Below are 16,509 nucleotides of genomic sequence, written 5' to 3' on the forward strand. Positions count from 1 at the left end.
GGGGGGCGGGCGGGACCGCCAGCCCGGTCCTCCCGCGGCAGCGCGGGTCGCGCCGTGCCGCTGGGGAGGCAGCGCCCTCGCCGCCCCCGCCCCTTGGCGGAGCGGGACCGGGCTCCCCTCGGCTCCTCCGCCCTCACCGCCCCCCGCAGGGCAGGCTGGCGGCCGGCCGGACCGGAGAGCTCGGCCGCTACCGGGCCTTGCGGGGCGCTGCAGGGCACGGCCCGGCCCCGGGGGCACGGCCCAGCGGCGGGCCGAGAGCTCCGGGACCGTGCCGCTTCCTGAAGCCAGAGCAGGGCCGACGCGGACAAGCAGCACCGGGCTCGGCCGTGCCCGCAGCCCCTCTCCTGCGGCCCGGCCCGGTGGAACCCACCGGGGGGGCAACGTTTGACCCGAAGTATTTCATTGACCAAAACGAAGACTTTTAAATCAGAAGTTACAAGCTGAGACTTTTACGTAGCAGGCAAACAAGCCTCAGACACCTCAGGCTGAGATTCTCGGGAACCGGGCAGCGTTTCTGATCAGCCTGTGGTAGCGTTACTGCCCAGCTGCACTCCTCCAGCTGCTCTGCTCCCACTCCCTGCCCTGCTATGGTTATCCGCAAAGATGCTGGGAGGGGAGCGTGCACCACCCAGCAGTCTGTCCCCAGATTTCAAATTACTGACAAAAAGCAGCACTGATCTCAGTAACAGCAATCTCTGTTTTGCTGGGAGCCTCCCAGCAGTGAGGGTTCTGCCAGACCGCTCAGCAGAGCAGGAGAGCTGCAGCCAAACCAGGGCACTCTGCTCCCACCAACAGCCTGCTGGAGGGAATCCCCTTGCCCAAGGATGCGCTACGAGTTAGTGCATCACCCAAGAGGGAAAGGCTGGGGATCTGTAAGTCACCCAGCTCTCGGGTATCTCCAGGCCCATCTCCCCCTTTCTACACAAACATTATCACAGTGCTAAGGTTGTTAAGAAGTCATCCGGGGCAAGAAACCTGTGCAAGCTTTGTCAGACATCACGTAATCATGGCCACAGCAGAAATGTCACTGGGCTCCGCCTGGCTCACAGCTGTGCAGTTAACACGGGGACAGGAAAACAAGATGCCCCAGCTGGAGACTGCTGTGCAGGTCTTGGGAACCGGAGAGGCCAATGAGAGGCGCAGAGCCCTTAAACACAAATCAACGCCTTGGTGATCTTGCACGAGACGCTTTAGGCCTATGCAGAAAAGCATCAGTGTAAAAATTGGAAGCGTGGAGTATGCCACGAGCAGACCTTTTACATCCCAGCTCTAGTGCTCCATGCCTGCAGTCAGATCCAGAAACAGGACACTATTTCCCACGACACGGAGCACATGCACACAGAAGCCAGCCCATGGAGTGTGGGGACGGGTGCAACTGAGCAGCAACTCAGGGAAGGCAGCTGGTCCCCGTGTAATGCACTGTCCTGCCAGCTGGGAGCAGGACAACAGGTAACTCACAAAGCTCGTGGCCTCGCAAGCTCCAGGGCTGGGCCCATCAGCTTTTGCAGCCCTGCAGCAGAGGTGCAGCAGTGTTGTTCAGCTCAACCTCATGCTGTTGGCCCACTGCTTTTCTTTTGTGCTGAGGGATTTCCACAGACCTGCATACAATTCTCTGAAGTGATCTGCTGCCTCGGGGTACCCCGAACAAAACACACAGCCCGGCTGCAGTCCTGAGCTCGCTGCAAGGCAAGCCTCACTTCAGGAACATAATGGTCAGGAGATCAATGCTTAGCCTACCTTCTTAGAATTGGATGTCAAGGAGCTTTTGCTGTAAAGAGTCTCCCAAGAAACAAAGTAAATTGTTCTGTCCTTTTAAAAATGGAAAGTGCTTTGGAAGAGTGATATATTATTTGCCTGGCTGAGTTTTCTCTCCATCTCCGTCAAAGCTTGAAGAGTACTGGCACTTCTGCCTTCTCAAGCAGAGCTCAGTGTAGCTGGACCACATCTAATGCCTGCACAATGCAAATGAAGATTAAACGGTTGTTTCCTTTGATGTGACTAAATGCTCAAAAGGGATATTTTCCCTTAGATTCTCATGAGAGTGGAACTTGTTTAAAAAGACCTGTTGGTTTTCTGTTTTTGTCAAGGACTGAAGCCATTCCTGAGCTAAGGCAAAAGATGACTGTGGTAGGATGGGTCTCTTCTAAGACAGAAGAAAGGAAAATTCCTTTTTCGTATTTTCAGCAAATGTTAATCTCATGGAGCGTGAAAGGCACATTGACACAAAGGCTTTGGAATGGCAGGCTCGCTCCTGACAGCCTGGTATACTTTGTACCAGAAATGCACACAAAAATTAATGCATTGATAGGATCAGATAAAGTAATTGTTTCAATGTTCAAGATATCCTGGCAGGATACAGTTGCCAGGTTGGCAAACAGCTATCATTTGGAGTTCTAGGCAACGTCCCTCTCCTTGGATATTCTTCTGAGGTATTCCACACGCTCGGCAGAGATGGGAGGTAGTTATATAGTTGGTGCTCCTCACAGTTTGCATTATGGCAAAAAAATGAATATTGGATTAAAGTAGGTACCCCTCTACAGTTAAGAGAGCTTCCTGACGCAAGTATCAGATGTTTAGGTGACATCTTCTGAAGACTGAAGGCTATCCCACCTGAACTCATCCCCAGCTATAGGACTATCTCACAAGATACAGCTGTGCCCCGGTAGATTCCATCAGGTGTATGTGTTTAACACACACAGAGCATGCTTCCTCTTTGACCCATAAACAAGATTGAGGTTTTTAAACTGGTCACATGCTATCAAGGAGATACTTCTCCTACTGGCTTTATCTAAAAAAAAAAAAAAAAAAAAAAAAAAAAAAAGCAAAACCAGGGGTAACATTCTATCTAAATAGAATACCAACTTGAGAAGGCTGCCCAGAAGACATTTGTTGTGGCAGCACTGAGCAGTGGTGAATCCTGCTTTACCGGTACAGCGATCTGTTTCCCGAGGATGAAAGCTACTCATATAGCCCAGTTATTTGGAGACCTAAGCATGAGCGTAAGGAGCAGTTTCAGCATACATTTATTTCTGGCAGGTCCTAGCACGTGATGCCAAGTAAGTCCTAGCCTATTATAGCATCTGTATAGTGTTCCACAGGGAGCAGCAGGTGCCAATGTCTACCCCCTGCAGGGAGACCTGACTTGCTATCCTTTTCAGCGAGAGATGGGTGACTCCCTAAGGCAAGCAGCACAGTCTGCAGTACTTCCAGCCTGCTAATCCTGTCCAACTGTCTCTTCCAACCCAGCTTATCTCCAGGCATGTCCAGCCTCCTGCCCACGATTAACATCAGACTGGTACTGGGAAGGGGCATGAGCTTCCCGTTGGATATTCAGGCAAGATTACCTAATGAAAAGGAGTTAAGAGAAAAGTAGAGCTAATACATATCTTCATTTAAAAGACTGTCACTTTGGTACCAAGCACAACAACGACAGACAGCTACTCAGGCTCTGCTTTGCAGATGCCAGTGCTAGTGGCTGAAACGCAAGCAGGAACCCAGGATACTCCCAAGCACACGGATAACAACTGTTGCCACAAATCGCCTTTCACTTATTTTCAGGGAGGCCAGCACGAACATTTCAGTCAGAGCCCTCGCTGCATTGTTCGCTTACATACTCTTGAGAACAAATAACCATAAGGTACTCCACATGGGGTTAGACCTTGAGATCACCCAGAAACATAATTAAATGCAAAATCAGCTACATGTGTGCGCAAGTGTCCACCTCTTCCCTCTCTCCAAAGCTAAAGTAGTTCCTTATGCGCTTCTATGGCTCATTAGAGTAATGAGGTCCATGTGGTCTGATTGACAAGGTTGTTTAGGACACCAGCTGCCTTCTCTCAGCCATTACAAATCTGGGGAAAGAAGAACTTCCACTTAACTAATTCATAACAGCTCCACTTCTAGAAACTAATGCAAGCTACCCTGGCTCTAGGGTAGAGTGCTACTGCTCCCAAAGACACTTTACAAAGCACCTGTCTGGCTTACTAGATCCTTCCTGGTCTGTAAAGACGATAAGAATTTGTATGGGTAAAAATGAATACGGTATTTTTAAGGACTTCTTGAAGTAGTGAACTCTGCTATATATGGCTAAGGAACTGTTTTTCTTTCTCAGTATAAGCTTTTACACCAGAAGAAGAAAAGTAATAAACTGAATCTTAGATACCTGAAGTTAAGTAATTTTAACATTAGCATATAGCTCATTACGATGTGCTCCATGTAATATTACTGATGCAGTTTGAATATAGATTTTCAAACATACCAGCAAGTCACAAATATTTTCCTTTAGTTCCTTGAGCAATTGAGTAAGAAAGAAGCCATCTCTAAGTATGGCTGGTATCTTTCAAGCTCCCCAGCCCCCCACTGTTTTGAAAAAAATAAAATCAACAATCTTAACACTATAAGGTGCTGACCCACAAAAGATTCTGTCCATGTATGGTACGGGATAAACTGACTCAGTCTTACTCTTCCATGGGCACATACAGTTACCTCCAGCAGATAAGCAGCAAGAATGTAGATGCGCTAAGCATTTTTGCAGTCTCACTCGAGAATAATTGTTAATGGTATACTGATAAAAGCTGCTGCTATTCTGATTTTGTTTATTCTGATTAAGAGGGAGCTAAGATACAAAGAAGATCCTTAAAAAAAATCTTCCTTGTCATTTCATAGCAGATGTGGGTTAACTGAGTTAATGTGATGATTTGGCATGCATAGTTACATGCAGAAGTAAAACTGTAAAGAATATATTCAAATACCCTGTTATGGATATTCAGCAAATTACACGTCCACAGTTGCTATGGCAAGCATCAAAAGGAAATAATTCAGACAGTTATAGTAACTATGATGACAATGTTGGAACCCCATTTCTTTTGAATTGTTTGCACAAAGTTGCTCCATGATTTGGAAGCAAGGAACACTAAGTGTCCTTACAAAAAAATTCTTAGAAGTGTGAATAGAGGTGCTCTAAAAACCTCACAAAGACAGAAATTAAATGTTTTTGCTTTTTCCTCTCTCTACCTACAGTAGCAAAAGCTGGTTTTTCCTAGGGAGAAAAAAATTAACCAAGTCAACACGTTAGCATAAATCCAATGCTACTTCCTTGTATTTGAAGCACAACTGTCAGTTGGCTAGTGGAAATTTATACCAGACTAAATCAAAATACAATGCCAGAGCCTAAGCCATTTTAATGGACCTTGGAGGAAAGATGCTTTGGCTGGGCAAAGCCTCATTAAGTTTTTGCAGATTTAAGCCAGCAGTCCTAACACTAAACACTGTATTCACCTGTCTAACCAAAAACAACAGCAAAAATGCTTTTTTCTTCTACACTGGCACTGAGTCCAGGGGAAAATTAAGTGTCCAACAGGGGAATTTGCAAGGCTGGAGCCCCGTTTATTCTGGTACGACTTCAAACAGCTTCAGAAGTGACTTACATGGGCGCCAACCTTGAGCATTTTGCTGCTGCCAGCAATGCCAGGGAAGAATGTCTGCCATGACATGTGCTGATGCACGCTGCTGCTATAAGCCCAGTTGTGTCCTCCTCTGTTGTCCTTGGAGCTTCTTTTACCCACTAGAACAGGGCAGATTCTGTCATCACTTTGCTGCGCTACAGATGCCCTAAGCACCCTAGCAGCAGTAAGAAAGTAACTATTTTGCTGTAATATACAGTCATAAACCAGTTAGAGGAGAAAAAAAACTAAAATATGAGGTAAATTAAGGCTTCCAACTAAGGGGATTTACCAGCAAGTCACCATAAAATTCAGATAATTTATTTTTTCAATTCTGCTGCAACTTTCTCCAGTTCTTCTGGAGTAGCTATTAGAAATTATGTCTCAAAGATTAAAGAAAGTGTCTATTGACCATTATATCAAATCCTAATTTTAGCCAGGAAAAAAAAAAAAAAAGAATAATTAGGCTGTGATTTACTCTGGCAGTCAACTTACATTAACAATTTTTCCCCGTTTGTGTAATTTTGGTAAAATAAAATAATATATACAAGGCTCATAAGTGCTGGGCTAGATTTAATAAAGACAATTTCCTACAGCATATTCAGAACATTTCTCTTTGCTTTCTGTTATAAGACAATCAAGTTATTTAGTTTAAGGGAGAAATGTGATTGTCATCTATGGTGGCTTCAGTTATAATTTTAGGGCAGTCTTCACTAAGGTGCATGGAAGCATTGTCTATTTATTTTAAAGCTGTCAGCATCCTGAAACCAGCTGTATGCACTGGCTGCTGCTGTTTGGGAATGTTTTTCCTGCTACGTCTAAAACCCTCTCCCCTGCAAAACAGCATGGGAGCAGCCTCTTATTGCCTGAGAAGCAAGACTAAAGAGTAAATCCTACAATCAGCATAGCACCACTATCCTGCATATTGCTGGGACACAACTGGCTCTGTTTTGGGCAGTGAATAAACAGACTCTGGCTTGGGACTGGCCAGGAAATGCTGCTAGACAGATGTGGCAGTGTCAGCTCATTGAATCCCAGCCAAGAGTGTGAACAGAAATCCATGTAGTAACCAACATTACTAGAGGAAAAGGAGAGGACATTTTCCACAATTCATATTTTATCTTCAACGTGTACAAGATGCTGCAATCTTCAAGTCAGTTCGCTATCTGCTCCTAGTAACAGCTGAAGCAAATATAATGAGAAAGTATGTTCCTAAATTTCTGTTCCTGCTTTTAAACAAATACCTTTTCCAGGATACTTAACTCCTCGGAAATTGGACTGCTACCTGTATTAACTGAATAAAAATGGATTTAGGACCCAAACTTTAGTCACCAAGGTATGAAAACATCAGCCTCAGGCACTGAAAACAGACAAATGAGTAATGGAAGACAACAAACAAAAGAACTGGAGAATGAGAAAATTGATGATGGTAGCAGAGAGGCAGGTGTTCAAAGCCACGTAGATTCAGGAACTGAAAGATGGAGGGAAAGTCAGATTTAACTGAGTCAGTCTGCTCCAGGGAACTTCTGATGACAGCGCTGCCCAGGCGCTGCCCTTTGCCCAAAAAACTGTCCTGGATTTACCAAACAAGTCTCCCTTCATACACAATGCCCTGAATTATATGCTGTAACATTTGGTTAGGCCCAAAGTAGTCAGGCAGATGGACCTGATGATCCTTGTAGATCCCTTCCAACTGAACTATTCCATTCTAACATGGAAACATCAACAAACAACTCAAGATTTTCAGTTAAAAAGCATTATTGCTAAAATCATTATCTCAAATCTTCAAGAGACTCAACCAAGACTGGGATTCTGCCGTGCTATAAACTCACAATGAGAAGGAACTTCCAATTATAATAAATGTTTATTTATGAATAGATCATTATTTATGAATAGCTAAATGAAATGGAAGCATAATTCCAGTATCACAAACTAGAATCAATTATGATCTGCTTACAGTGGTACTATGGCAGTGCAGCTCTTCAAATTATCTCTTGGGTGCCTGTCCAGTACCTCGTTACACAAAATCTTTCTTCTCTGTCATTAAGAATGTGACATAGTTCCTCTAAAGAAAAATGATCTAATATTTTCTCATTAGTTTTACCTATAGAGAAGAGCTTTCATTCTAGATTTGACTAAATCTTGTCTTTATCATTAGAACAGTTCTTTCTAATATGACCCATGAGAGTTACAAAGAACATGAAATATAGACAAGCAGTACTCAAAAGATGTAGAAATAACTAGTCCTTACTTAGATGGTTTCATTTGTGAGTTCTTGATTTTGCTCTGAACCACCTCCCTTGGTAGCAGAGTGAAAATTAAGATGTAAAGGACTAAAGAACGCAGAAGAACCCTATTATTCAACAACAATACAATTTGCTGCTGATTTTCAGTTGCTAAGACAGGTATGTCAATTACCTATGGAATCCAGAGCGTTAAATACGAAGTATTTCAGTCTTGGACAGCACAAAGGTACAACGAGGAACGTGAACCTGTCAGAACTGCAGAACTGTAGGCAAGGACAGGATATCCCTACACAGATTATAGTTTTTATTGAAATGTGAATTGAAATAAGATCCTTATGAAGTGTCACTTTCAGTGTTAAGTGATATGCATTATTTTTTGGCAGCATCAGTCTATATTTATCTGAAGGGCTATTTGTCGGGAAATTAATGCACGCTATGTTCCAAAAATATAAATTAGCATAATCTCATCTGAATGTTTACATGAGGTACATGAACTTTTCTTTATCCCTGCTTACTTCTATGAAAAGCCTGACATGCACATTTTACAAGTTCCTCCAATAAACCCCACACTTTCATTCTCATTGTGCTGAGAAGACCAACACTGAGCAACACTACAGCACTGCCCAAGGATTAGATACATACTACCAACTCACCTGTAGTCACCACAAAATGAAGGGTGTTTCACATGAACATTACAAAGGCATAACCGTCAGCATGCAGTGGTTATTTGGAAACCATCTAAGCACACCTGGAAGGCCTGCTGAAAGCACCAAGTGTCTCTGATTTTAAGAACAGATGTAATTTTACCCCAGCTCGTTACCTTGGAGTAAGGCAGACAACATATTGGACTTTTACATGATGCAAGCCCTACAAAGCACAAAGAAAGGTAACTCTGCTGTATAGACCAAAAGCATTTAATTAATCCCAACATGTTCAATTCTTTGGGAAAACATGGCACAGTAGAACCTCATCCTTATTATACTAGACTCTTAGAGTCACTGTACCTCAGTGACAGCTTTTCCTCCAAAGATTTTCAGAGTGGCCATATAGGCACTTCCACTAAAAGTATGTTTTCTATGGGCAATGGTGATTAAGAAATGCTGAGAATACAGTTTCTCCTTCACCAACAACAGCTGGTGTGATGGCATTTCAAGAAATATGTCCAAGATCATCAGTGGGGCTTCTTAACATTTTCCTGCTTGTGCACTAATTCTACAAAAGCCCTTGTTTACTAAATTATTATTAACAACTCATTAACCACAGCAACGCTGTAAAGCAAGTAGTGCACGAGGGGTAGGTATCCGCCACCTACCACAGGAAAAGCTGCATTATCTGTCTGTAAAAATACTTCAATTATTTTCTGCCAGTCAGTTACCAGCTTTTATTCTTAGAGTAGCATCTTCAGTTAGGATGAGCATGGATGGAGGCAGACAAGTAACATTGCATGTTATTAATATACTCAGAGTGATTTCAGAGAATCAAAATTTCAATTTAAAATGTTTTCAGCAGTGATACTGATAGCTTACTTGCACAAAGGGTGCTTGTATGGTTCATTGCAAGTTTGTCAAAAGTATAAGATTGTCTATGGTTCATTTGAGGAATTAATCTCTATTAGTCAAACATATCTATAGTTTCTAAGAGGAAAATCCCATGCAAAAGCAAAGAACCCACACAACAGCAAAAATCCACGGAGCCCCACTTCTTAGTAACAACTGCAGTAACAGCCACTGATAGGTAAGTCCTGACTAGAATGCACTGATGGGCCCATGGAATATTCTACTCAAAACTTAGTATTTCAAAGATGAAGGAATTCTACCTGCTCCTCCTCCAACCGTCCTGTCTTTGACATTGGTGGCGAGGTCTTCAAATAAAATGACTAAGAGATTTTGTCTGACAAACCACTTACAGAAGAGGAACGAAACTGAACTTTAAGATCAAAGTATGAGTGACTCACACTCCTTTCTTGTGTGCTTGCAAGACATAGGCTAAACATGAACATAATATTAGGCACTTTGAAAAGCTCCACCTGCATGTAAGAGAATTTGCATCAAACGGTAAGGCAAGGCCATGCAACCCTGAACTGCTGGATGCAATTCTCTCTTAGATAAGTGCCGTCCTTTACTAGCTTGAGAGCTTTGTCTATCAAACCATGTCACCTGAATGACTAACAGCACACTAACTCCCACTGCTGTGATCTCTCATCAACTCCAGCAAGCTAAGCGTTAGCAGGAGAGTAAGCAAAACAGAATACATATTTCCCAGTGCTCTCCTGCAATTGAAAACCTGAATGCTGACAAGACTAAGGGGAAAAAAAAACCACACAGGCCTGTCTAGGAGGCAACTGTCTATCCTTAGGGTCATATAAAATACCATGTGCTGGAAAAAAAGCAGCAGCAGCAAGGAATTGGCAACATCAGAAGCATAACGCCCGCAGAAGCGCTTATTCTGATGCCAAATCTGGTCCTATCTGAGCTTTCCAGCCACTGCTGAGTTGACAGCACGTGCAGCAAGGCCGGAGCTGGCAGAGATTATGCTGAACACAGCTAGAGGCCACTAGACATCTTAAAGCAACAATGCCAAACATCTTCTTTGGGCTAAAGTTTAACGGCATGAATAGTGAATTACCTGTACAGAGCGCTCTGTCAGAGCCACAGCAAACAGTGAGAACCAACTCCCTGTGCCCTGTTCTCCCATTGCCACATACTGCTCCCATGCAGGACTCATGGAGTGCTGTGGTCTGCAACCCAGCCATGCTGGATGGACTCCAGGGGCCAGAACATCGAGCAGGAGGAAGAGGGAACAGCCAGAAATCACAGCCCTGGGGAACCAGCACAACCATACAGACACAGCTCCTTGCCAACACCAAGCATAGTCCAGGTTTAGCAGGCTCGTGGTGAAGAGTTTCAGATCTCAGAGGGCGTAACAGATTTACATCCCAGCTTATACACACAGCCTAATAACATACCAACAACCTTAACATACACATGCAGAAGGAACAAAGCTATCAGATCTGCCAAAATATGGATTGACAACAACAGCAATTTGCCAGTTCACATTGTAAGTATGCCTGAATTTTCAACTCTGAAGTTACTACATTAAAAATTAGATCATGTATTTTAGCTATGATAGCTTATGCATGTTATGACCATTTTAAAAAACATGTACTTCATATATTCTTTATACAGCATTTCAAACATGGGTTACATTTCCCAAACTGCATAGGACAAAACAGCACATTTTCACTAAATGAACCAAAATTGTTATTGTTTCTCCCGTGACACCACGTTGCCTAAACATAACAAGGATTTTAGCACTTCCTGCAGCATCCAGAGCATCTCCTTATCATGACAAAAATGGGAAAGTATTTTAACTAAATAGAGGGAAAAATAAACCACAATGCTGAGCCCAAATAACTTTCTCATTGACATCATAGAAGACTTCTTAGAGAATTGCTCCGCTAGAGGTAAGTTGGTGACTGACTTTGGAGAGCGAAGAGCTGGTAAGGAATACAGGCTCTCCACTTCCAGCTATAATCACAGCTCAAAATCCAGAGCACTATGAGTGGAAAATGGTATCTAAGTAATTCCTATGTTTGTTTGTTTTTTTTATCTTCAAAGTATAAAAGGCAGGCTTTCTATCAAGCTCTACATGTTCTGAAAACAACTTCTTGCAGATGAAAGCAATGCCCTAACACAGAGCTCTGTCCCCATGCCAGGTTCTCAACACACTTGGCTGAAATGATCCAAAGGTACTGAAAGCACTGGTTTAAGCTATGCTGCTGCAGGAAACTCAATGTAATGGGAAACACCAAGGTGTCAGAGGACAACAAAAAAACATCTCCCTTGCCAGACACCCGGTGTGCATACGGAATTATTGGAATTTTCAAAAACGATTTCCTAGCAATACGAAGCTTGAAGAAGTAATATCTGACACTGTCAAAACTGCAATAAAGATCTTCAAGAAAGGCTGTGTGTGATGTTCAAAAACCTTAATCCTGCACTGCACAATGCTGTGTGACAGGCCATGTCTTGATTTGAAACAGCTTAAGCACATAAAAATTACAATTGGCACCAAACTATAGCAAATTCCTCCTTGATTTTTATTTTGAAGAAATTTCCAGCAGAATAGGTCTGTTATTTATATATCAAGCATTCACACGTCATTCTGCTGCTTGTACTGTGAAGATCTTCTGCTTGCCACAGAAATGCCTTTCTGTCCCATGTACTTGTTGCCAGAAAGAGCTGAGAGGCAGGGGACAACAAACGTAATTGCTACAAACCTGGAACGTTTTCAAGGAAAACGTTTGCATTTGACTTTTTGAGGGATTCAAGTCAGTCTTCCACAAACAAGAGTGAAAATATCTCAGGGAGAGCTACGCTACTAATGAAGATTTTCTTGCTTCCTGTCAGCTGTTTCAGCCATTTCTGCTGCCATCAGATGAATGTAACCAAGGCCTTTCTACTGCATGTCTCTGTGCAGATGTGATTAAATCTGCTTCTTCTGCTTCTTACTTCAAAGTTCCTAAGTGGACTACCACGCCTCAGTCACAGAGTTCCTCAGAATGAACGAACCAATAAGTGATTCCCTCGGGCATCTCAACAGCATTAACACAAAACGCAGTAAAACACTCAAGAGAAACAGAAAGTTATTTAGTCCTCATGGAGGCAACTTGTTCATGATGCATTTCAAACATTTTAACTGTATGGATCTGCCCAGGCCTAAGTCATAAGATGGTACAGCCGACCCCTGCACTCATCTGCCACTCCAGGATAGCAGCACTAATGGATGCAAATCAACTGGTTGGGTTCATCTCATTTCTTTGTTCTTATCATAAAATATTGCAGCAGACAACCTAGGATGACTGCTAGACTAATTTTATAGTGTCAGCTGCAGGTCAGGGTGAGGCAGGTTGGATCTGCAAGTGCGTGCATGCAGGGACACATACGCAAGTGTGACAGAGGCTTGTCCGTACGGAACAGTGCAGCTTGGGGAAGACCTGAGCATATAAAAAGTAGGTCAGGAGTGAGAGGTGTCACAAAGACTTTATGCAAAACTGAGGAAGAGGAGGGAATTGAGAAAATTCAGTTACAATTTGAAGGGATGTGTCATTGCCTCGTGGGGGAAGGTAACACATGGCTCCAAAATGCACTCAATTAGCTGTTCCTTTTACCTTTTTGTTCTACCCAGCATTTCTTCAAGAGCACTGTCATCTCTGGCTTTGGCATCCTACTCATCATCTATGAATTCATGTTGCCGTTTCCTTCCTGAAAGGAAAAAGTCCCATCGTCAGTCATTTGCTACACAGAGGAAAGGACAAATTTGACAGTGTTTTTGCCACTGTTTGAGTTTAAAGATCACTGCTCCTTGAGCAGATAGTACTGCAAGTTACGTTCTCAGCTACAGTGCCATTCATCCAAAATTCTTTGATCAGTCTGCGTTGACTCTAGAAACTTACCCCAAATTTACCTGTAAGCAGCTGAAAAGCAGCATCTCAGACCTGCCTAGAAGGAAGGAACAGGGCAATGACTCACCCAGAGTAAAAAAAAAAACTCCCAGAAACAAGAGAAACTGGTGCCAAGAAAATGTCTTTATTTTATAATATTCTGAAAGCGTTAATTTATATGAAACAGAAGCAATACAACACTGAGAAAACACACTTATTGTTAGGAAAGTCTCCATTTCAAATCACACGAGCGAAATTAAAAATAAAACTAAACACAAGTGTACAAAGAGGAGACAAAAAAATCAATTTTCTCAAAGAGATAACATGAGGGACTCCCTGAGGGGTTGGCAAATTCTAGAAGAGAGAAAGAGATTATATTTTATGGGAAGAGATTCAATAACCATTCTTTTCCCATAAAGCTAGTGATGGAGGATTGTCACTGCTCCATAGACACACTGTGCACATTTCAGGACAACAGCAACAGAAAATCAATGGCATCTTTTATACGTGAAAAGACATTATCTCTATGGACTCCTAATACTAACAAATGGGACCAAAGCAGACCTTTACTAAAATTTAGTAGTCACAATTAATCTTACTGATAAGAGAGGTACAGTGCCAATCTAGATCTTCAAACGTTTTGTGCATTGTGTGTGTGTTTTTGTTTTGTGATTTCCTTTTTTTTTTTTTTTTTTTTTTAAAGAAATAACTCTGAACGAAGCTTCACCCTTCACTGATGCCAAAGAGCCCCCAGATGACACTACATTAAAAGTCTAACAATGTTGAACCCCGGCGCTGTTACACAAAATCCCCACTGGCATACGTTTCCTCTCCGGCTGATGGCTGTAATCAGTAGGAGCTTTATCAGGTGGTAATTTGACAGTTTTGACAAACTCAGCTCAATTTATGGCATCTTCTAGATTCTCCCTCCACTGACCTAAGATAGAACTGAAGTTAATATTAGCAAAACCACTTTGTGTGGGGGCAATTTTCCTGTGATGACTACGTGATTCTCCTTACTAAGAAAATCTGCCTACCAAGGCCTCCTCACATGCACTTGTCACTCTTACAAGACTAGGGAAGATGGTTCTCCACCCAGCCCACCAACTTAGATAAAACATCCACTAGATGGAAGGTCACCACTGGTATCTCTGGCTCTAAAGCAGCAGAAGTGAATCAGTTCTCCTGAAAGACCTTTCATCCTTGTAGCAAAGTCATTAGCATCCCAGAGAAACTTGTGTGGATGCTTCCCTTAGCTTAAAAAAACATTTAGCTCCAATAACAATTTCCCATACAGGGACATTCAGAGTTCGCTGCCCTCTTTTTCTCCATGCAGGACTGTTCATTAGTGTCGAAGCTCAGAAACATGGTAACTTCAGACACCCTTCACACACTTCGACACAGACCACACAAGTCCTCGTGAAGGACCTTCCCAAAGACCTTCTGAGCACCTGATTTTACCACTACTTACCCAGGACAAACACCTAACCCTGGCTCATGACTTTAAGATAAGAACGGCAATGCTCAGCATCATACCTTTCTAGGTACAGGCTCAATCTCTTCTGAACAAAGCACACACTTTACAGGCAGAAAATAAACTATCTAGGATATTAAAGCTTGGAGGGGGTGAATAACAATGAGAGTTCCTTTCATTTGAATGGTCTGGTCTAAAAAGGAACCAAAGCAATTATGTCTGAGGGAAGAAGGTACCAGTAAATTGTGACCTTTGGAAAATGCAAGAACTGTATCAAGAAACTAGTAAGGCTACTCACGGTTTACAAAAGGAACACGCTAAACACACTGGAGCAGAAGCCACAGCGTCACATATCCATACCACATATCCACATATCGTCAGCATATGGGCTTGCTAAATCCAGGATCTGATTTCTGGGATTTGCTGCTCTCATCACAAAGACTGCACCCCACATGGCACCACCACGCCTTCTTATGCGGTGTCAGGAATCTGCAAGTAGCACCATGGGCAAGGGAAACACTGCACCCTAAGCCAAAACGTGGCACAAATACGCAAAAATAAGTACTTATTTTTTCTGCAAAATTGCTTTTTTGCTATAGAATTTTTCCTCTGCTGTAATTCAAGGCTTTAAAGAGTTCTCTCCACATTTTTAGAAAGCACAGTTCATATTTAGCTCGCTAAAGTCAGCTTTCTCTCTCCCTGTATCTCCCTGCCAAGATGTGGCATCTGTGGACAATTCCCAAATAATTCCCCTGAATCATCTGTGATGCGTGCAAAACAGTGGCCAGAACTGGCAGCAAGCAGCTGTGTCTTTTAGGAAAACGTTACATCAACCTGGTAAGGGGAAAGTCTCCCAGTAACTTTGCCACTAACATCCCTAAGGACTGCACAACTCCCAGATCAGGTTAGAAAAAGAGCGCAGCTATGACAGGACCAAAATCCATGGGAAAGAGGACGTTGCCATGGCAATTTACATCCTCAGAACTTGAGGATACAACTTTTGTCTTTTTGCACAGACTCAACTTCTAAACCACGTTGAAAAAAATGAATCTACCAGGGGGGTTCGTTCAGGAAAAGCATGCTGCCAGGTGACTCCCCTGCAGAACCAACGCGTTTCAATGTGGCTTCTCAGAAAGTGAGCTTTTGCAAACCTTGTTGTAAGCAAGAGTGCTACAGGGAGCGCTGAGGAACTTCTATAACATGATCAGTGCTTCCTTGTGAACTACCTTAGATCAGAAGAACTTATTGAATATCTGAACAGAACTTTGGAATGGGAAAACAGCTTTATGCTAGGCTGTACTGGTGTTAATAAGAGGCCTTCCATAAGCTCCTCAGGCAGGGAAGTGCTCTGGGGTCTCTCCAGTATCACACAAGCATCAAATACAGCCGTGGGCAGCACCCCACCAAGAGCAGCAAAGGTCCCTTTTCTTTCCTGGCCACCCTATCACGGTGGAGACGCCAACGCACGCCAACTCCGCCCACGGCGATGCCTTACAACGAGGAGAGCACCCCCCTGCAGACCGGCCGAGGGTCGCTCCCCCCTTCCACCTCGCCGCCGGTAACACTGCGCGGGTGCCCCCCGGCGGCTGGCCCGGCACCGAAGCCCTCAGCTCCCGGGAGAGCAGCACAGCACGGCACAGCGCGCCGCGGGGCAGCTCGCTCCTTCGCTGCCCCGAGACCGGCCAGGGCAGCCCCGCGGGCCCGGAGGGAGCCGCCGCGGGCCGGCACCGGGACAGCGGCGACGAGAGCTGCTGGCTGCCCTCCCCGTCCCATCCCAGCCGCCCGGCGCTGGGCAGCCCACCTCGCACCTCCCGCTCCCCTCAGCGCCCGGGGCGAGCGGCAGCACCGCGCGGGCACCGGGCCGGCTGCTGGGGGGGGAGCGGGCCCGGTCCGGCGGCACCGGGG

General features: G+C 43.9%; 1 protein-coding gene across 6 annotated transcripts in view; it reads right to left on the reverse strand.

Moving 5' to 3' along the window:
* The window catches only part of CAMTA1 (calmodulin binding transcription activator 1), a 372,227-nt gene extending 359,252 nt beyond the window's left edge, over nt 1-12,975 (reverse strand). For all 6 annotated transcript variants that reach the window (XM_035344587.1, XM_035344586.1, XM_035344584.1 and 3 more), the window contains exon 1: nt 12,858-12,975. In XM_035344587.1, coding sequence (XP_035200478.1) covers nt 12,858-12,924 — 67 coding nt within the window. In that variant the 5' untranslated portion in view covers nt 12,925-12,975. The remainder of the gene's footprint in view (nt 1-12,857) is intronic.
* Between the last annotated feature and the right edge of the window lie 3,534 nt (nt 12,976-16,509).

This window comes from Oxyura jamaicensis, chromosome 21 (genome assembly GCF_011077185.1).
Source record: "Oxyura jamaicensis isolate SHBP4307 breed ruddy duck chromosome 21, BPBGC_Ojam_1.0, whole genome shotgun sequence".
NCBI lineage: Eukaryota > Metazoa > Chordata > Aves > Anseriformes > Anatidae > Oxyura > Oxyura jamaicensis.